Source organism: Gymnoscopelus microlampas (genome assembly GCF_963454915.1).
Source record: "Gymnoscopelus microlampas genome assembly, chromosome: 6".
NCBI lineage: Eukaryota > Metazoa > Chordata > Actinopteri > Myctophiformes > Myctophidae > Gymnoscopelus > Gymnoscopelus microlampas.
In genome coordinates, this window is record NC_139943.1 from 1,871,909 (window position 1) to 1,894,175 (window position 22,267).

General features: G+C 42.2%; 2 protein-coding genes across 2 annotated transcripts in view; both read left to right on the top strand.

Moving 5' to 3' along the window:
- The window catches only part of rfwd3 (ring finger and WD repeat domain 3), a 34,849-nt gene extending 29,757 nt beyond the window's left edge, over positions 1 to 5,092 (top strand). The window contains exon 13 of the mRNA XM_084059345.1: positions 3,771 to 5,092. Within this exon, the coding sequence (XP_083915471.1) occupies positions 3,771 to 3,914 (144 nt within the window). The 3' untranslated portion in view covers positions 3,915 to 5,092. The remainder of the gene's footprint in view (positions 1 to 3,770) is intronic.
- Positions 5,093 to 10,727: 5,635 nt separating this feature from the next.
- glg1a (golgi glycoprotein 1a) overlaps positions 10,728 to 22,267 on the top strand; it is a 95,078-nt gene continuing 83,538 nt past the window's right edge. The window contains exon 1 of the mRNA XM_084060401.1: positions 10,728 to 11,287. Within this exon, the coding sequence (XP_083916527.1) occupies positions 10,760 to 11,287 (528 nt within the window). The 5' untranslated portion in view covers positions 10,728 to 10,759. The remainder of the gene's footprint in view (positions 11,288 to 22,267) is intronic.

A 22,267-nucleotide genomic window follows, 5' to 3' on the forward strand; every position in this document is an offset into this window, starting at 1 on the left:
GGTTGGATTTAACGGCCCGTAGGACTACGGGCCTGGCAGTGGATGTGTTAAAGTGAACATTTTTAACTCAAATCTTTGCTTCTGGGGGTCCCTGGAAGGAACAAAATGTTTTGAGATGGGGGTCGGCGGCAAAATACATATAATTTTGGGGGTCCTTGACATGAAAAGGTTTGAGAACCACTAATATAGAAACATACGTTTTTCAGAAAATTTAGAAGACATTTGTAAGAATCGGCCTCAAGTCTTAATGGGTTAAGAGCAGGACACAGTTTAACCACTTTCAACCTGGCTTCCATATTTTGGGCGTGTCATTTTGGGTGAAAATCGTAATCGAAACAAATAATAAAGATGTCTTTTTTTTTTTCAATAGCCCATTTTCAAATGCTCAAAACGCTAATTTCTTTGTTTGGTCACTTGCGTTTTCACGTGTTTATTCATGTACGGATTCTCTTTGCTGATTGGATGAATCTGGTATCCTGACCTGAACATTTATTTTCTGTTTAGTAAAGAGGTGGAGAGACGGGCAGACCCCTGGTTACTGATATATATATAGCAATGATTATGGGAATACAGAGCAATTTGGGATCAAAGGAGGTCACGCACATCCACACTCTCTTTAAAGGAAGGTGCTGAACTCAAAAGAAACATTGATCCAAAGCAAAAAGAGGGGTTTGTACACACACTGTAGCTCCCTGCTATGACTTTATTGTGGCATCCACCTCATAAAAGTGATGTTTCGAGCACACAGCTCTTCTTCTGACTTGAGTCTGAAGTCTGAAGAAGAAGCAGTGTGCTCGAAATGTCACTTTTATGAGTTGGATGCCACAATAAAGTCATAGAAGAAGAGAGCTACAGTGTGCAAACGTGTCTTTTGCTCTTGATCAATAGAGCAATTTAAAGGGCAAGACCACTTTGGTAGAGGTTTGGATTGTGTAGTTACCTCGCCATGATATAACTCCAAAGGTGGACAAGAAATCAAAAATGGTTGCTCCATTAGAAATTGATCTTTCAAAATATGCTCCTCACTCTCTCTGTCACTCTTATTAAACAAATGCAAACAAAGCTGATTCAGACCATGTAGAACATCACAAAACCCAGTACTGTTTGTTTTTTTAATAGAAATGTCAACCTCCTGTTGATATCACTATTTGAATATCCGGGTCTGCGGATCCAGTCTGGGTTTTCTTCCTAATAAAAATGATAAAATCAACAGGAAGTTGACGTTTGTATAAACAAAAACAACAGTACTGTGTTTTATCATGGTCTGTATTGTCAGAAACAGCTTTGTTAGTGATTGTTTACATGCTAAGAGTGACTTTGAGAGCCGTTTCACCATGAGGTCAATAAATGAGGAGCATATTTTGAATTATCAATATAATTTCTAATCAATGGAGCAATTATTATTGATTTATTGTCCTCCTTGGAGTTACATCATGGCAAGGTAACGCAAGGACACACAACCCTAACCTCTACCTCTAATGTGTTCTCGCCCTTTAACACGTATTTTAACAAAGAAATATCGCTTACACCCATTTTTTTTTAGCCCATTAAGACCGGGAACGCGTCTGTGTCACTTTTAGATTTCTTTAGGCTATTCAAAAATAGCAGATCTACAAGCTCATAGCACGGCACCGAGTGCCGCGCTACGAACTTGTAGATCTGCTATTTTTGTGCAAATCTTGGAATATATATATATATTCTTGAAAGCGTTAGGATTTAGAAAACATTTTTTTAGTCTGCCTCAGGTCTTAATGGGTTAAATAAAGAAGTCTAAACCATAGCTTGTGTGTTGGCTCTGTAAATTGAAGATGTGTGTGTGTGTGTGTGGGGGGGGTGGGGGGGGGGTTGCATTTAAAGCTCGTGACGGGGAGGACATGGTGCCAGGCATTGTTAGGAGTTCCATCTCAATCATATGAGGTTGCAGCTGTGAAGAGTTTGTCCTGGCTGCAACAAGGAACAAGGCTGTGCAATATGTCATAAATCACAATCGCATTATTGAGAGGCTCTGTAAGGGGGGGGGGTGCAAATTCTATAGAAGAGAAATGTTAAGTATCTATAGCGCTGGTCTGAATTGTATAAGAGTTGTATTGTAAAAAGATACGGTACTGTGCTTTTGGAGATGTTTTGGCTGTAATGTAAAGCAGTGGGTTCTCAACATTGTCATGTCAAGGACCCCCACATTGATGGGTATTAGTTTATTTGTGGAACTCCATTTGAAAATATTATTTTGCCAGACTTGCTTTAAGACCTGAAGCCGATTCTACAAATGTCTTCTAAATCCCAACAGTATTCGGGAAAAAAAACGTATGTTTCTATATCAGTGGTTCTCAAACTTTTTCATGTCAAGGACCCCCAAAATGATATGTATTTGGCCGCCGACCCCCGTCTCAAAATATTTTGTTCCAGGGACCCCCCAGAAGCAAAGATTTGAGTTCCAAATGTTCGCTTTAAAAGAATATAAATATATTAATTTGCACACATTTTCTCGATTTAAAAAAAATAGCAGATCTACAAGCTCGTAGCGCGGCACCGAGTGCCGCGCTACGAGCTTGTAGATCTGCTATTTTTGAAAAGCCAAAGTGTAAAATAATGCTTTTTTAGCTCAAATCTAAAAATGACACAGATGCGTTCCAGGTCTTAATGGGTTAAGAGAAGATCCTGTAGTGTAGGTGGAGATGGTGAAACCTATGGTCTGATTGATTTCCTCCACGGTATCGATAAAGGTCTGCTCTCGTGCATTAAAGTTCTCAGTCGCCACGACTGATTTCAGTCATTTGAATTCCATAGAAGCCAAGCCAGCATGTCTTCTATTAAAGCATTTTGCACAGCAAAAATAGCCGATCTACAAGCTCTAAAAGGCTTTTTTTCGGTAAAGATGAGAGCATTTGAAGTAGGGGTGTGCTGCTATATCGTCGGACGATATATATCGCGATACGTTTTCGTGACGATATGTATCGTTTTGGGGAAAAGAGTTTTTTTTCCATATTTATTTTTTTGGGCAATAATAATAATGCAAAAACAGAAGTATTTGTTTGCATTTGCTTCCCCCCCCCCCATATATTTTCATAATAAAGAAGTGCCATATCAATATCGTATCGTATCATGAAATTAGTATATCGGCACACCCCTAATTTGAAGTGATAATACTAGCAATATGTTAAGAAGCATTTTCCATAACATCCTAATGGTCTGGGATATTTCATAAAAGCAAAGGTTATGTGATTTATTCCCCCAGTTGGCAGCATGAGGAACAGCAGGAACAATGTTACTAAAACAGCATCATTTTACATATTGTGTTAATTGTTAAGGAAACGGTGCTCGTGTGGGGGGGGGGGGGGGGGGGGCTCCTTTCACACTGTTATTATTATGTTATAGATCTGCTATTTTTGAAAAATCGTGAAAATGTGTGCAAATCTTTGAATATATATATATAGTTCTATAAAGCGAACATTTTTGACTCAAATCGTTGCTTCTGGGGGGTTCCCTTGAACATTTTGGGTGGTCCTTGACATGAAAAAAGTTTGAGAACCACTGATATTATAGCAACATAATTAAAAAATCCCCTAGAAGCAAAGATTTGAGTTAAAAACGTTTGTTTAAAAAAATATATATATATTCAAAGATTTGCACAAATGTTCACGATTTAAAAAAATAAATAGCAGATATACAAGCTCATGGCGCGGCACTCGGTGCCGCGCCATGAGCTTGTAGATCTGCTATTTTTGAATAGGGTTAAATCTTTTTGCTTCAATCCATGTGCTGTATTCTAGGTGTGGGATGCCGGGAGTGGCGCTCTTCTCCAGAAGCTCCCCGCCGACCTGCCGGTGTTGGACATCAGCCCCTTCGTGGTCAACGGAGACCACTACCTCGCCTCCCTCACGGAGAAGATGCTCAAAGTCTATAAATGGGAGTGAACCGGGGGGGGGGGTCGGGGGGGCAAGACGTCTGACGTTAAACTACAGACAGCACCACAGATTAAAATCAATCAAACTGCTGCACATTGACTCGGTTTGACCGGAGCAGCTAGAGTTGCATATCAAAAGCAACGAGTTGTGAACACGCGTCTACAGTCGTGCAGAGAGAGTGCCTATTCCCCTGAACGTTTACGTTTACATTCATGAACATTTTTGTTTGACTTTAACCACACAGAACCCTGGCATCCCCTATTCAGTTGTTTTTAACCCGTTAAGGCCTGAGTCCCATTCTTAAAATGTTTTCTAAATCCTAACAGTTTTTTTGAAAAAAAATACGAAATCGTTTTTCACGATTTTTCAAAAATAGCACATCTAGTGCCGCGCTATGAGCTTGTATATCTGCTATTTTTGAGTAGCCGAAAGAAATCTAAAGTGACACAGATGAATTCCAGGTCTTAATGGGTCAAAATAGCGAAGAGAGCAGATATACGAGCTCACAGTGCGTCGCAACGCGTGACGACGTGAGCTTGTGGATCGGCTGTTTTCGCCGTTTGTCGTACGACAAAATACATAGGGCTAAAGTGGTTCATCGGGGGCCGAATCCACAGGGCGTACAGCAGCACCTACCATGATGCCAGCCATCGCAGCCACACTAAAGAGGGCTACTGTGTGACGGTGAGGAAATCTACTGGCGTTTCTAGTCGGGTGAGATTTCACAGTGGTGGAAGTTTTTGTTGAGACATTTTCACACAAGCATACCTCCATGCAAGTTCAACAACTGCCCCCCCCAGGGACCTGCTGTCACCACCAATTGTAGGCTTGGATCTCTCCTTTTCACTCGTAGATGTGCACACTGCACACGACCGTGTAAAGGGGAATTCAAAGCTTTCTTTAAATTGTATGCCATGTTTGTGGTCTTTGATGTTGGTGCTGTATGTATGTGGTGTTGAGAGATCGTGTGTGTGATCTTAACGTTTCTATTATCATTGCACAGTCTTGGGTCCAACAAAGCCACTGGCTTCATGCCACAGAAGGTGTTTAATTCAGTTATTTCAGATTTTCCAGATTTTATTTCCATAGACCTTTATTGTGTACATATATATATATATATGTTTATTTGCTACGGCAAACTTGTTTATATGGCATTTTAAAAGTTAATAAAAACGTGTTGATTTTTACTTGTCCTTCCTTCGTGTCATTGGTAGGAGGTTTGGCTGTGATGTTCCTGGAAAACTCAGCCATAAGTTTAACAATTTCTTAAATGATTTTTATGATCAAAGCTGAGCTGAAATATAGCATCAAAACCATGTTAACCAATGTATCCATTTATACGTTGGCTATTTAAAAATAGCATATTTGCAAGCTCACAACGCGTCACTTTGTGCTGCCCTGCGAGGTTGTAAATCTGCTATTTTTTAACATATTTTTAAACTTGAAAGTATTGGAAATTATTTTTTTTGCTTCACAAAAATCTTCTCTTGTGGGGGTCCCTGGCACAAAATAGTGTGATCTCTGCTAAGTGCTGTGAAGGCTCAGTGCCAAGGATGAGTAACAAGGTCCACTCTCAGGTTACTTGGGGAGTTGGGCGTTTGTGGTAAACGTTTACATCGGGGAATAATTGCCGGTTGCTGGAAAAGCTCTACTAGTGGCTCTGACTGACTGACTAGCTGCTGATGCCGGGTTTATGTCATTGTTGCTGTCGGTCAGAAATGTCCCATCTCCGTATTTTAACTTTACTACAGCGTCACTCAAAAGTAGCAGATCCACAAGCTCGAAACGCGGTGCGACGCTTTTTGAGCTTGTAGATCTGCTGCTTAAGCGATGAGTAAATTTGGACATATGAGTTATCCCCCTGACGGAGACAAAATACTAAATACTGGGTGGCATTTATTTAGGTGAAAACGGATCTACAAGCACACAATACATCACGACAAGTAAGCTTGTATAACTGCTGTTTTTGGCGAAATATTTGGTGTAGTGGAGAGAAAAAGAAGAGGGCCTAGTATAGACCCCTGTATTGAAGAGCTTAATGATAGAGGATGTGTTTATATTGCACTTTGCTGCCTCTTGTTCTATACATTATTGTCAGAGACAATTACTAGAAATAATTCCTGACCTTTCCACTCGCATTAATATGTAGAATTAATCAAAAAATGACAAAAAAAACTTAAATGTTTTTGCTTTTTAAACTTTCAAAACCGGCAAACCAAGCCGTGTTTGTAGATAGACCGAGATTCTTTTTTTTTCTTTTTTTTTTGAACAAAGGCGTTTATTTGCTTTTCTGCAGATAATTTACATTGTACAATTATTTTTAAGCAAATAAACTAAAATAAAAGAAAAAAGACACAAAGAAAAAGACAACAGAAAAGAAAAACAAACGGGACAATTCGGCAGATTACAGATTACAAATTAAATCAGATTTAAATATCCGGACATTCACTTGGAGAAATATAACTAGTTACAACACAAGCATTGTCATGACACATACACGGTGACATATACTTTCATATAGGCACTAGGCAGATTAAAGTACCCTATAACTGGGGCCCATCTTTTTAGAAACACATCGTACTTCATCTGGAGCATGGCAGTAATTTTTTCCATAGTATACATTTTCAATATCCTCTCATGCCATTGGCTGGTCGTAGGTGGCAGAGGTCTCAGCCAGGATAGGGTAATCATTTTTCTTGCAATCAACAAAAGAATATGCAGGATATAAACCGTCTGTATGTCCGCCAACCCCTCCGGAACCACACCGATAATATATATTTTTGGATCCAATGGTAAATCTATATTAAGAATAGCACGGACTTCCGTGCGTATTCCATTCCAGTGACTCCAGTTTAGGGCAATCCCAGAACACATGGGTATGGTCCATAGACTGTAAAAATGAGAGGTATGGTCCCCAATCTGCTTGCAGTCCCTCCAACATAATTCTGTTGTATTTACATCAAATTTGTAAACCATGAGGGGAGTTCTGAAATATCTCATTTTTGTTTTCCAATTGAATTCTTTCCACAATGGGCTGTTTGTGATTTTGTCGAGATTCTTTTGACTTTATTATAGTCTTGCTAATTTTGGATGCGGGGATAATCGTCAAAACCTCAAACATTCAAGCTGAGGCTAAACTTGGGAAAGTTTGGCATTCCTTGTGGGTCCAGCGGGGTTCAGAGAGCCCTGAGGTCATCCTTCTCTAACACAGAGCAGTGGTCACATTACAACACATCTCTGACACAACTTAACTTACCCATTGATATGTAGCCCAGTACAATGCAGTTCCCGCCCACTTCCTGGTGCCACTGCAAAATACTCAATGCATTTTTCCCATTGACTTTTCCAAAAATATTTATATCAATTAATTTAAGCCTAGAATCAAGCCATCCAGGATCCTGGTGAATCATGACCATAAAACGTTTGGTTCTGTTAAAAAAAAAAATTGAAAACGGCAAAACAAAGGGTATTTATTAAATATAGTATATCATATAATTAAATATAAAATAAAATAAATCACAGAATCAAACGTTTTATGGTCATGATTCACCAGGATCCTGGATGGCTTGATTCTAGGCTTAAATTAATTGATATAATTATTTTTGGAAAAGTCAATGGGAAAAATGCATTGAGTATTTTGCAGTGGAACCCGGAAGTGGCCGCAACTGCGATGCCCTATAGACGGGTTTCCGAGCGACGTCATCACAGAGCAGAATGCGCAATCTGCGCATGCCTGGGGGTGGAAGGCGCGTTCGAAAATACAGCCCTGAGCGGCAGTGAGCGCACTGGCCAATACAAACTAATAGGCGAGTGTGCTCCGGTGCGTAATTTCCAAACGCACCCATAGGCTTCCCCCCGCAGCTGCGCGGTCATATTCCTCTCAATGTTTACTAACAGGAAACCTGTCTATATACCAGTGGTTCTCAAACTTTTTCATGTCAAGGACCCCCAAATTGACACTTATTAGCCTGCGGACCCCCATTTGAAAAAGATATGCCAGGGACCCCCATAAGAGAATATTTTTGCGGTTCTAGCAGTGATTCTCAACCATTTTAATTTCAAGGACCCCCCAGTTTGACATGCATTAGGCTACGCACCCCATTTAATGGCATCTCTATCTCTGGGACCCCAATTCATATTATAAAATCAATGTTAATTTAACTCTGAGAGTGTACAAATGGAACCAAATGGACCCGTTAGGGTCCATTTGGTTCCATTTGTACGCTCTCAGAGTTACAGACCCATAAGGGTCCATTTGGTTCCTATCCATCATTTAGCTGGGGACCCCCTGGAAACCCCTCAAGTACCCCTTGGGGTCCCCGGACCCCACTTTGAGAACCAATGCTATATACACCCTATATAACTGACCCAATGATATGTAGCCCAGTATAATGTTATATACATCAGGGCTCAGTTGCACCACCTCATACTAAGTTCAAACTTAGCCTAGTTATGGCTTAAATGGCTTTTAAAAAGCCATTTAACCCATTTAGCCGGGAAAGTATCTCTGTCATTTTAGATTTCTTTGGCTATTCAAACAATAGCAGATCTACAAGCTCATAGCGCGGCACCGAGTGCCGTGCTATGAGCTTGTAGATCTGCTATTATTTTTAAATGTGAAAATTTGTGCAAATCTTTTAATATATATATATTTAAAATATATCTATATATATATATTTAAAGATTTGCACACATTTGTCGCAGATTGAACTTGAAGCTTCATAGATTTGTTAGACCGTCAATATTTTAATAAATTAATAGTTTTTGTTGTTTGTTTACACATTATCTTCTCTTATTGGATTCATGTTCATGTGTATTTTCAGACATTTAACCATTTAAACACTCAATACTTAACAAACTTAACCTTTGGCTTTGTACATTTTGCTCTTTTTTCCCCTCTACGCCAAACCTTGTTGGCGAAAATAGCCGATCTACAAGCTCACAACGCCTCGCACTGTGATCTGCTTGTAGATCTGCTATATTTGGCTAATGTTCCCCTCAGAATAGGGATGTTAGGGTTCAAGACTTGAACCCTAAAAAACTAGAACAAAACACTGGTTCAAGTGGTTAGTTTATAAAAAGTTTCTATCACAAAGATTTGGCGGCCCCCCCTGAAGCAACTCTGCACATTAAGCTAATCATCTGAAAAAAAGAAAAAGAACATCATTTATGGACCTGCTGATGGTCCCTACCCACAGTTTGAGAACCACTGGTCTAGACAGTGTATTTCTATCATTCTATGCCTTATCTTGTGTTCCACTCTAGACAGTGTATTTCTATGGTTAGGTAAGTGAACCAGTCTAGTAGACAATGCATTAGGTTGTGATCCATTCTAGACAGTGTATTTCTATGTCCAATAATAATGACAATAGTAATGTATTTTATTTGTAGTTAAAAACATTAAATAAATCACAAAAAGCTTAAAAACAGGGTTAGATATAGTGTCAATCAAAAAAAAATGATATTACTGACAGTATAGCAGCTACACAAGATTAGTGGCTATAGATTTATTCCAGTCTTCAACAGTGTATTATTTGTATGTTTATGTTGGGATCCAGTCCCGTCTACACGGTGTATCTCTATGTAACTTGTGATCCACTCTAGCCAGTGTATTTCTATGGCCGGAGCAGATCAGAGGAGACGTAGCCCAGCGTTGCCATGTTCGCTTATTATAAGCGACTGTGGGCTTGTTTTTCTGTGAAGTTGCTTGTAAATTTTGGTAGTTGAAGCCAATTTGAAGGTTGCTTTTTTTTTTTTTTTTTACTTGTTTCTAAAGTGAAGTTGCTTATTTGGACTATTTTCCTAATGCTGTTGAAACCAGTGGTTCTCAAACATGTCATGGTATTATGGACCCCCAAATTATTTGTCCTCGTACCCCCCCATCTGAACATATTTTATGCCATACAGCAAGATTTGTGTATTTAAAATGTGTCAAAAACACATTTTCAAAAATGTACCCAAGATATATATTGTTTTAAAAGCCAATAAATAGGTTTAAAGTGCTATTTATCTAGCTGTAGTATACAACTCTCGTAGACGTATTTATGATTCTGACGTTTTCAATCTACGAGAGTTGTAGGGTTCACCCCCCATGGATACAGGGACATTCAGCACTATACCCCGTAGACACTCCAAACGTGTACACATGGAAAATAAAGGTGCTTACCCCCACGCCCCCAATGTTAACTGTCTCTACGGGGTAGTAGTTTAATGTAATAATCCATATCTCTCAATAAAGAAGTGTTTTAATGCCGTCTGTGGCCGAACGCCATTTTTACCCTCGTTTACTTCCTGTTTACATTTAGTGTAATTCTGGGTTTGACCAGATGCGCCCCCTCACTACCCGTCACCGCCGATTGGGAACTTCCGACAGAATCGGCCACAGACGGCATTAAAACACTTCTTTATTGAAAGATATGGATTATTACATGAAACTACTACCCCGTAGAAGTAGTTAACATTTGGGGCTTTGGGGTAAGCACCTTTATTTTCAATGTGTACACGTTTGGAGTATCTGAGGGGCATAGTGCACAAAGTCCCTGTGTCCATGGGGGGTGAACCCTACAACTCTCGTAGATTGAAAACGTCAGAATCATAAATACGTCTACGAGGGTTGTATTCATAGAGTTAAAAATAAGGTTGTATTATACAGCTACTATTTAGCCTAGTGACTAGTAGCTTCCTTTGGCCTTGTTCTGCTTGTTTCTCTCGCACATCCTGGCAACACCGGACGTAAGCGCTGCCTCCTGAAGCGAAGCGAGCAGACAGACAGATACTGACAGACAGACAGACAGACAGACAGACAGGCAGCAGGCAGAGCGAACACACAGGATTTCCGAACGGGAAGGAAGAAGATGGCGGCCTGTTGTATACGTGTTCCCCTTCTCCTGCTGCTGTCCGCCGTGTGCGTCCTATTGTCCGTGTCTGCTCTGCGCGAGGACCGCGGGGGGGACCGCGGGGGGGACCGCGGGGGGGACGGGGACGTGCCGGTGGCGAACAGCAACAACAACAACAACAACGGCGGCGGCGTCGCCGCCGACAACAAGCCCGGCGACGAGGCGAACGCACAGCAGCAGCAGAGCTCTCTGAACCACCAGGCCGCCGGTGGAGGCGGCGGGGCTCCGGGTGGAGGCAACCCGGCGGCGGCAGCGGCAGCGGCAGCGGCGGGTCTGGGTCTGCCGGCGGCAGCGGCGGTCCAGCCCGGCGGCGGCGGCGGCGGCGGCGGCGGCGGGGCCTCGCCGCTCCGCCTGGAGCGTCGGCGCTCCACCGGCTGGAAGCTGGCGGAGGAGGCGGCGTGCCGGGACGACCTGGCCCGCCTCTGTCCCAAACATTCCTGGTCCAACAACCTGGCGGTGCTGGAGTGTCTCCAGGACAGGAAGGAGGTGAGGATAGTTGTTCTCTCCTTTTCTCCTTCTCCTTCTCCTCCCTGGGACCAGACACCTCCTGGTGGAGGTGGCTGGTCCCAGGGAGGAGGAGGTGAAGCACTAGCTTTTATGTTTTAATTTAGCAGACGAGCCTCCACATTTGAGCAGCTAAGCTAAGCTAGCTGGGTAAAGGAAGGAACTGGAAGGCAGCTTTAATTAAAAACCTCAAAGCTAATCTTGCTAACATTTATCACTTTAATTAAGCCTCTAGTATGGTCGTACGGGGGTGTCGCAGTCGCTTGTTGCCTTTAAAAAGAACAGAGCTACAAGCTATCAATGGTGATGATATGATGATGATGCGCCTGAGCTTGTAGATCTGTTCGTTTTCTGGCAGTGAGGGGACTAAATGAGGCATAGGGTTAGTTATTAGTCTAGTCTTGTTGTCAGGCTGCTTGAGATCTTCTTCATCGTCGTCATCATCATTGTTATAGTTCTAAAGGTAGTCAGATGATACAGTTACAGTTCTAATGGTGTTTGGTATCATTTCTGTGTGAAGAGGTTGTTCTGCTGGGACTTGGTCATCATGGCTTCTCGTTTTGATTGATTGCAAATCTGATTGCTCACTGATTGCTAATGAATAATGAATAATAAGAGGATTTGTGAAAAGAGCAACAGAATGAAAGATTATGCAATTTCGTTTTGGACTTCCCCTCTCAGTCTCAGTGCCAGCAAGTCAAAGCAGAAGTAGTCTAGCTGTCAAATCTCCATCTTGCTGCTTATTGTAGCTAGTCTACTACTAATCCAGTCTCAATATGCATCAGGCCAGTTGTTCTCCAACTTTTTCATGTCAAGGACCCCCAAATTGATATATGTTTGGCCACGGACCCCCATCTGAAAATGTTTTGTGCCAGGGACCACCAGAAGAGAAGATTTGTGTTATAATAACATTCAAAATGATTCAATATTTTTCTTAACACTGTAAAAAAAAATGTAAAAAATAGCAGCTCACAGTGACGCGCTGTGAGCTTGTATATACACATTTCTTTCTGTGGAACCCCTTCAAGGACCGCTGAGGGTCCCCGGACCCCACTTTAAGAACCAATGCGTTAGGCCACAGACCCCTATTTGATCCAATCATTATTTATTCATCTCTGTCCACTGTAAAATCCTGTGTTTATTTAACTCTTGAGAGTGACCCATACATACGGCCCATCCATTTGTACGCTCTGAGTTAGAGACACCACTAAGGTACATTTTATATGGACCGCTCTTGGTCCCCCAGACCTGAGGTTGAGAACCTGTGTACTACTAGTCTAATACGCATGTTTGTCCAGATGCATTTTGGGGAGGAAGGGGGGGGGGGGGGGGGTGCTGCTCATTCCCTTGCCCTCGCATCACACAACTGCATTGCTAAGAGTCTGTGTCACCATCAGTAGCCGCCCGGGAGAAGTGATTTGAACGGTAAAGCCGGGACCCAAAAAAGGACACCTCAGAACTTAAGACACCTGTTTTTTTTTGTTTTAGGAAGACTCGGTGGCCACATCAGGCACCAAATGGACCCGCAAAAGGGACCATTGTTTGGACTTTACATCTGAAATATGATGGAGCAGTAAAAGGAACATATCTATAAGCTCAAAAAGCGTCGCAACGTGACCATTAGCCTCGTTCTCAGCCTTATTTACTCATCTGCCAAGAGAAAAGCCTGGTCAGTGGTCACGACCTAAAGCAGAGAGTGTCTATCCACACGTTTCCTGGGGCGCTGGGGGGCATCACTAAATGTCCATTTGCCATCCTGATACCTGATCAAATCGGCAGGAAGTGATTTCCCCCGGAAACAAATATTTTTCGACCAATCACAACACTCGTTTCATTCACGGAGAATGTAAACAGATTTTGTAAAAGCGTCGTCGTCATTTCCTTGGTCGGTACTTCCGCCAAATTCCGGTACTTCCCTTTAGACACTCAACCGGCTAGGTCTTGCCTAGCCGGTTGAGCGCGGAGGACTATAGGCTAAATCATTGGTTCTCAAAGTGGGGTCCGGGGACCCCCAGGGGTTCTTGAGGGGGTTCCAGGGGGTCCCCAGTCAAATGATTGATAGGAACCAAATGGACCCTTGTGGGTCTGTAACTCCGAGAGAGTACAAATGGAACCAAATGGACCCTTACGGGTCCATTTGGTTCCATTTGTACACTCTCAGAGTTAGATTAACATTGATTTTACAGTGTATATTGGGGTCCCAGAGATAAAAATGTCATCAAATTGGGTTCATTGAAATTAAAATGGTTCGGAATCACTGCTATAGCCTTAAAAATGTTCTCTTTTGGGGGTCCCTGGCATATCTTTTCCAATGGGGGTCCGTGGGCTGATATGTATCAATTTGGGGCTCCTTGAAAGTTTGAGAAGCTGAATGGCTTCACTCTCTCTCATTTGAGAACACGTTTGAGTACTGTAGTGTTTTTCCACATTTTCCACATACTGTGTGTTATTCCACATACTGTGTGTTATTCCACATACTGTGTGTTATTCCACATACTGTGTGTTATTCCACACGCCGAAAACACATCTTCTATATTCACACATATTCTCATAAATACAGCAAGCATTGCAACATAAATTATTCAGCGGACATTGAGGTGCCCAGAGTTCTCAGGTCCTCTCCGTCTGTACCTGTATCCATCTGAACACAGGGGTATACTCCTCCTCCCTCTTGTGCCTGTCTGGGGGTCCAGGCCAGGGGGTCCAGGCCAGGGGGGCCGCTGGTATGAAGTGATGATTAGTCACTGCTCTGCTTGGGAGTGTGTACAGTATGAGTGATGCCCTGATTGAGCTTTACATCAATGGAGTCAATGTAACCGCTCCCCCGTGGTTCACTTCAGTGAAGCATTTATGATTTACACGAGTGATTATCTCACAGACTGAGTTGTTTAGAGCAGTGGATATATATATATATATATATATATATATATATTGAATACTTTATTAGTCAGAAATGTAAACAGCATGTGGTACAGTAAGACATTAAGGCTAAAAGGATAACACATTGTGGTCCTATGTATTCAATTAATCAGCAATAGCACAAAACAGGGGTCTTCAACAGGAGGGTCCGGGACCCCTAGGGGGTCCTCAGAGTTACTACAGGGGGTTCGGCAAATCTTTGTTTGATATGATTTTTTTTTTTACCTCAACCACCACCCTAGCATCTCGTTTCTGAGGAGAACTTTGTCCAAAAATAGCAGATCTACAAGCTCACAACGCCTCGCGCTGTGAGGAACTCTGAATGGCTCCTCCCCTTTCTTTAGTCCACTTCCTCCCGGGTGCTTCTGTGTTTATTCCTACTAACGACACTACATGTTTAGGGCAGTGGTGCTGACAGATTCTGCTGTTAGCAGAATCTGTCTCAGAGACATTACCCTCTGACACGCATACGGTTCCTACCTGCCTGTAGCTTGTACAATGTGGACACTCTGCAGCTCCACTGTTAGCCCTGGGGTGGGTGGGTGGTTCACTCAGTGCCTTGCTCCTGATATACACGTCTACCACACAAATGTTTCTGTTCTGCCTCTAAAACCCCCTGTTCTAAGACATGGTTCTCAAATCTGATAGTCGGGACTCTCTCTGCGTCCACACTGTTATTTGCAAGTAGTCAGAACGCATTTGTGTATCCAGACATTGTGGGGTCTCTTTTTGTACCTTTAATTTGGATAGCACAGTGGAGGATGACAGTAAACGGGGAGCGGGGGAGTGGCACGCAGCAAAGGCCGTTGTGCTCGGGAATTGAACCTGCGACTCGCAGGTCAGGCAGCATTAGAACCTGTATGTTGGTATGCGCCTTAACCGCTAGGCCATCAGTGCCCTTTATCTAGACAATTTTGACCTGTCTGCTGCTGTGGTAACAATGTAACTAAGGAGATGGGCATCTGTCAATGCTTAATTTCTACGGTCGAACTGTGTCGCTTGCTTAAAACTAGCCGATCTACAAGCTCGCGAGGCGGCGTTGTGCGCTTGTAGATTTTTTGCGAGCGCATCCATCGTACAATGATGCATAAATCAGGCTTCATTGTGTCTTCTTGAGTGTCCAGACTGAGACATGGCTAGAGTTCAATTGCATTTCAAACCACCAGTAGGGATGTGGTTCATTCCATTTTGGTATTTTTTGTTTTATTACAGATTTGTTCGTCTTGACCAATGACCACAAATTGGGTTAGGTTGTTTAGACAGATGCTAGGTCTGATGTTTACCTGGTGTCTCAGCTTCCTTGAGACACTACAATTGTTCTCTCTGAACTCTACTTACAGTATGCGACTATTCAACTTGTTGTTTGTTGACTTCAGGGTTCATGCTTACTCTGCTTACTCCGTTCTCACACTTGTAAGTCTGTCTGGATGGATATAGAGTGTCTGCTAAAAGTCTGCATTGGAAATTATTCAAGTCAAATTCACAAAAATCAGCGTCCATGTGTTGTTGTTTTTTTTGTAGGGTTTGTTTGTTTTTCCTGTTCAGACTTGATAACACCAACCTGATTACAATCTGGACAACATTTAGATTTGGGCTGCCAATAATCCTAACATAGCCTGAGGAATGATAATTTGAGACACTCCTTCCTTTAACCATCTGTGTCATTTTAGATTTCTTTGGCTATTAAAAAATGGCAGATGCCGCGCTGTGAGCTTGTAGATCTGCTATTTTTCTTTTTTTTATCTTGAAAATGTGTGCAAATCTTTGAATATATATATATATTTTTTTTTAAGCAAACATTTTGTAACTCAAATCTTTGCTTCTGGGGGGGGGGGGGGGGTCCCTGGAACAAAACGGGGAACATATTCAAAGATCTGCACACATTTCCCACGATTTTTCAAAAAAATAGCAGTGCCGTGCTATGAGCTTGTATATCTGCTATTTTTGAACAGCCAAAGAAATCTTAAAATGACACCGATCATGCGTTCTCGGTCTTAATGTTTTAACAGCCGTAGTTGTCAACTATGTGTGATTTAGTATTTGCAGTCATTTTGTACTTTCATTTCCATATTCTGCCATAATTGTATTGTAACAAAATGAATAGTCTAGACCATTGGTTCTCAAAGTGGGGTCCGGGGACCCCCAGGGGTACTTGAGGGGGTTCCAGGGGGTACCCAGCAAAATGTGTAAATATAGCATCAGAATAATTATGACCTTTTATACTTTGGCTATTCAAAAATAGCAGATCTACAAGCTCATAGCGCGGCACCGAGTGCCGCGCTACGAGCTTGTAGATCTGCTATTTTTGAAAATTCATGAAAATGTGTGCAAATCTTTGAACATATATATTTTTTAAAGCGAACATTTTTAACTCAAATCTTTGCTTCTGGGGGGGGTCCCTGGCACAACATTTTCCGATGGGGGTCCGCGGCCAATTGTATATCAATTTAGGGGTCCTTGCCTCCTTGGCATGAAAAAGTTTGAGAACCACTGGCCTAGACTGATCAGTTGTGAAAGTAATTGTTAGCAGCAGCAGCAGCAACGTGGCCTCTGTTTTTGGGAGTGCCGTGCGTTTAACTGTCTGGTTACTCTTCTATATAAACGGGACCCTTACAGGTCTGTAACTCTTTGAGAGTTATGGGGGCCCCCCGGCCCCCCCCTTTGGAAAAGATAGACTGTGAGTTTATCATTTATCAGGAGAACCAGTGCCTAACAGAGATCGTCTTTTAAAGTGCGTTATCGATGGTGACATTATACACAAAGTGTTGGGAGAGAGCAGTTCCCATTGGAGCTGTGTGCTCTTCAGTTGGCCCGCTCGCTCGCTCGCTTGTGCTGCTATAGTGGCGTGTGGGTTAAGTTTAGGCCTGGTTTTTAGTCACATAGTATTTTTCTCTGTCTCCAGCCTGCCCACACTGACTGTCAGTCTCCTTGGTAGAGCTGTGGTTTTGTTTACGTGGTGGTGCTGCACATCCAGAGAGTTCTAGGGAGGAGGCTTTTTGGAAGGGCTTTTCTCTCTCCTCCTCCTCCTCCTTCTTCTCCTCCTGAACTGTGTCCAAATGATTTCATGGTGTGAAGTGTGTCTGTTTTGCGTTCACGCTGCCAGCTTCACCTTACGTTGCCCTGCCTTTATCCCATTAAGACCTGGAACGCATCTGTGTCACTTTTTGATTTGAGCTAAAAAGCATTATTTTACACTTTGGCTATTCAAAAATAGCAGATCTACAAGCTCATAGCGCGGCACCGAGTGCCGCGCTATGAGCTTATAGATCTGCTATTTTTTTAAACATTTAGAAAATGTGTGCAAATTGATATATTTATATTATTTTAAAGCGAACATTTTTAACTCAAAACTTTGCTTCTGGGGGGGTCCCTGGAACAAAATATTTTGAGATGGGGGGTCCGCGGCCAAATACATACATATCTTTTTGGGGGTCCTTGACATGAAAAAGTTTGAGAACCACTGATATAGAAACATAGGTTTTTCAGAAAACCGTTTAGGATTTAGAAAACATTTTGCAGAATCGGAACCTCAGGCCTTTAATGGGTTAATGATTGCCGTAGCCATCTAGAAGAGGGTCTGTCTGTCTGTCCAGAGTTCATCTCACCGATGATCAGTGTCAAATCCACACATTATGTTTATATACTTTTAGAAATATTTAACTTTCATTAATATTATAAATATATGGATGTCAATGGGCCTGGGCCTCTCTGACTGGCCTGAAAACTTGCCCAAATGTTGAGTCATTCGTCATAGCATTGGTTCTCATAGTGGGATCCTGGGGGGGGGGGGGGGTGCGGGGGGGTACCAGGGGGTCCCCAGCAAACTTTGTTAATATAGTGTCGCAATCATTTTAACGATATTTTAAATAGCAGATATACAAGCTCATAGTTCGTCACTATGAGCTTGTACGTAGATCTGCTATTTTTGAAAAATCATTAACATTTGTGCAAATCTTTGAGTATATTTTTAAAAGCCAACATTTTGAACATTTTTAATAACTGCCTGCTTGCTCAGGGGGGGAAAAAAAAATCATATTTTAAAATATTTTTTTAAGATATCTTTTGGGACTTTTTCTGCCTTTTATTGATAGGAAAATAGACTGACAGGAAATGAGGAGAGAAATGGGGCGGTTAGTAGAGGTGCTGCGATCACGGTTTTTGCAATCCGATCCGATTCCGATCAGGCAGCATCAAACCGATCCGATTCCAATTCATTCCGATCCCATAAGGCACATAATAGTCTCTATACTGTCTTATCTCATGTTGAAAAAGGATTGATCAAGTGATATTACTCAAACAGAGAACATAACCTCTCCAGAAAAGTTTCACAACGTGCTGGTTAGAAAGTGCTGGAGTGGAGTACTGGAGTGTTTTAATCGGAGCGTTTAATCGGGCATTTTCCTGCGATTCGATCCGATATCCATTTTTTAGCTGATACCGGGCCGATATCCGATCTGTTAATCGAATCGCGGCATCTCTAGCGGTTGGGGGGGGGGGGGGGGGGCGACACGCAGCAAAGGTCGTCGGGATCGGGAGTCAAACTCACGACGCGCTGTCAGGCTGGATTGCCAGCCTAGGTGTGGCCGGACGGTTACGCCAACCGTCCGGGGCGGAAAAATGTAACCTCGACCCATCAGGTCAAAATGTTAGGTGTCAAACCAGAAACAGGAAGGATGGTGTCAAAGGTCATGTCTCACCTGGACACACCATGTCTCAATAGAAGAACAGAGAGACAAAACACAACCACCCCAATCGTATAAGTTATATTGTATTAACATACTCTACCATGCAGATCGGACAAGTTACATTGTTACATTTTGTTACAAGTAGTGACATTACAGTTACATTGTGCCGCTTTAAGTATTTTTTTCTTTTGAATACGTGCGTATTTCTTATTAACCCTTTAAGACCTGGAACTGTGTCATTTTTAGATTTGAGCTAAAAAGCATTATTTTACACTTTGGGCCATTCAAAAATAGCAGATATACACGAGCTTGTAGATCTGCTATTTTTGAAAATGTGTGCAAATCTTTGAATATAAACTGCTCAAAAAAAGTTTGGAAACTTAACTTCGGTCAATTATATCTCCACTTTAATAAAACCAATTGGTATTGTGTTTTATATCATTTTTATCGTTGATTAGTCACCTTTACAAGGAGGTACAGCTTGTAAGGATCGGGCATTCGTGGAATGAGCAACACAGCTAAACGTGTGGGTAGCGCCTCCAAAAAATTTGCCAAAATCACCCAATATGCTTCTGTTGGTAATCGCTCTTGTTTTGAGCAACCTGCCAGCACACACCTGCTGAGAGGTGTGTGCCAGTAGTCACAGGTGTGTGACTGCCTCACAGGTGAGTGACTGGCACCTGAACATGGGTTTTGCAACTTTGTTAAGTTGGAGTGTGTATGCTCCAAGCAGCAACACTGCCCCCATGGAAAGATGCCACGTTTGTCCCTTCAGGATGAGGCCTGTGCAATAGGGCAAGTGAATCAGAGTGACAGCATTATTTGGTGTCAGCCCTGGTACCATTTGCAAACTTAGGACCAAGTTCTGTGAGACTGGTGAAGTCAACAAGGAAGACAACAACCCAAGACCCCTTGCTTAACTGAGGAACCATAGATTTACAGGCCAGATTTGCACAACGGAACCAAAGACAGACGTCAAAGTTGCAGGACCCATGCTCAGGTGCCAGTCACACATGTGACTGGCACACACCTGCCTGCAAATGGTACCAGGGCTGACATCAAATAATGCGTAATCTGCGTAACAGAACATCAGCTTCACTGGCCCTATTGCACGGGCCTTATCCTGAAGGGACAAACGTGGCATCTTTCCATGGGGCAGTGTTGCTGCTTGGAGCATACACACTCCAACTCAACAAAGTTGCAAAAACCATGTTCAGGTGCCAGTCACTCACCTGTGAGGCAGTCACACACCTGTGACTACTGGCACACACCTCTCAGCAGGTGTGCCAGCAGTGTGCTGGCAGGTTGCTCAAAACAAGAGCGATTACCAACAGAAGCATATTGGGTGATTTTGGCAAATTTTTTGGAGGCGCTACCCACACGTTTAGCTGTGTTGCTCATTCCATGAATGCCCGATCCTTACAAGCTGTACCTCCTTGTAAAGGTGACTAATCAACGATAAAAATGATATAAAACACAATACCAATTGGTATTATTAAAGGGGAGATATAATTGGCCGAAGTTAAGTTTCCGAACTTTTTTTGAGCAGTTTATATATTTTTAAAGCGAACATTTTTAACTCATATCTTTGCTTCTGGGGGGTCCCTGGAACAACATATTTTGATGGGGGTCCGCAGCCAAATACATATAATGTTGGAAGAAAACTGTTGAGATTTAGGAGACATGTAGAATCGGCTTCAGGTCTCAATGGGTTAAGCACAAGAACTCCAGTGCTTTAACCCCTCAACCTTGTAGCTGAATAATATTTGACCAGGAGTATCTTACACTTTAAAGTTGGGGGTTTTAAGCTCTAGTAACTGTACTGTATGCAGGCTTTTCACCTGGAGCCCTGGAGCCATAATCTCACCATCAAAGCTCCAGCCTTTTAGCTGTAAAACGGGCCTTTGAGCCACTGGAAGCTCTTTTCACTAAAAACCCCAACAATAGTTTTCTGTTTAAACTGCACAATGACCCCGTGACTGTCTTAATGACCGACGACGGGGGTGAAAAAAAGGGCTGAATTAGCTGTGCCTTTCTCTTCTGGAAAGCTGCAGCCTACAGGCTGTTTTTGAGGTCAAGAGCGAATAAATACTGTTCAATTCTTGATTGGATTAAATCGTCGCTGTCCATATTTTAACTTTAACTTCATTTTTGGGGGTCCTTGACATGATAAATGTTGAGCGCCGCTGATTAGGGGTGTCACGATACGCCTAATCCACGATTCGATTCGACTTTCGATTTTAAGGTCACGATACGATATATATTTTTAAAACGTCCTTTTTTTCAGCTTTGAGGGCTATTATGATTATTCATTTAGGCTATTGTCTTGATTTGTAAAGAAAAACACATGTTTTCCCTTTTATTTGAATAACAAAAAGGGTTTTATGCCCTTACAACAACTGTCATTCTCAGATTCTTCTTTAAGATGAGTTAACAACAACATTGTTGTGAAGCTCTATAACTAAATAAAATCTAAATACAAAGTTGAACATGTAAGAAAAAAGGATCCAAAGACAACTGTTATTTGGCTACATGTTCTTAAACATCTTAAAGTATGTTCACATTGTTTGAACAGGTCAGAGCTTTAACAAACAAGAAATGTGAATAATAAGCTGCTAAGCCATACGCATGTGAAGCATAATGGACAAACGGTAGCCGTTTTGTCAACAACGCGTCGGGTGCCTCATAATTCACTGGGAAGCCAAAATATTGCTAGACTTTTGACTTAAAGGAAGCGGGAGGGTTTTCCAATTATTCTGTTTGTGTATCATCATTACCATCGCTGGCTTCAGCAGTGTCCATGGTGAAATGTAAAGTAGTAGCCTAGTACAGACACGACGCTACAGCGGTCTCTGTCTCCTCCAAACTCCTCTGTGGTGTGTGTGTGAGTTTGTCCTGTCTTTTTTTTCCTCCCCCGTCGCAAGCACGCATGCGCGATGCACGGAAAAACACAACAGTGGCTCCAGCATGTCTTCACCCGTACGTGCAATCGGATGTGCGCATGCGCGGGAGTATTCTTTTTGTATTAACCCTTGAATCGCGATACGGCTTTTGATTTCGATACACCGTATCGAACGGCATTTTCGGTTCGATTTCGATTCGTATGGAGTATCGTGACGCCCTTACCACTGATATAGAAACATACGTTTTTCAGAATACTGTTGGGATTTAGAAGACATTTGTAGAATGGGCTTCCGGTCCCTACTCGATCATACTACAGCGTCACACACAAGCATTACAAGTAGTGGATCTGCTGCTACTTCTGCTATTTTTGATTTTTGAATCCTGATAAGTAACGGTTTTGGATGTATGAGGTTTCCACCCGACAAGAGACGACAGACTGTACCATTTTAACTCT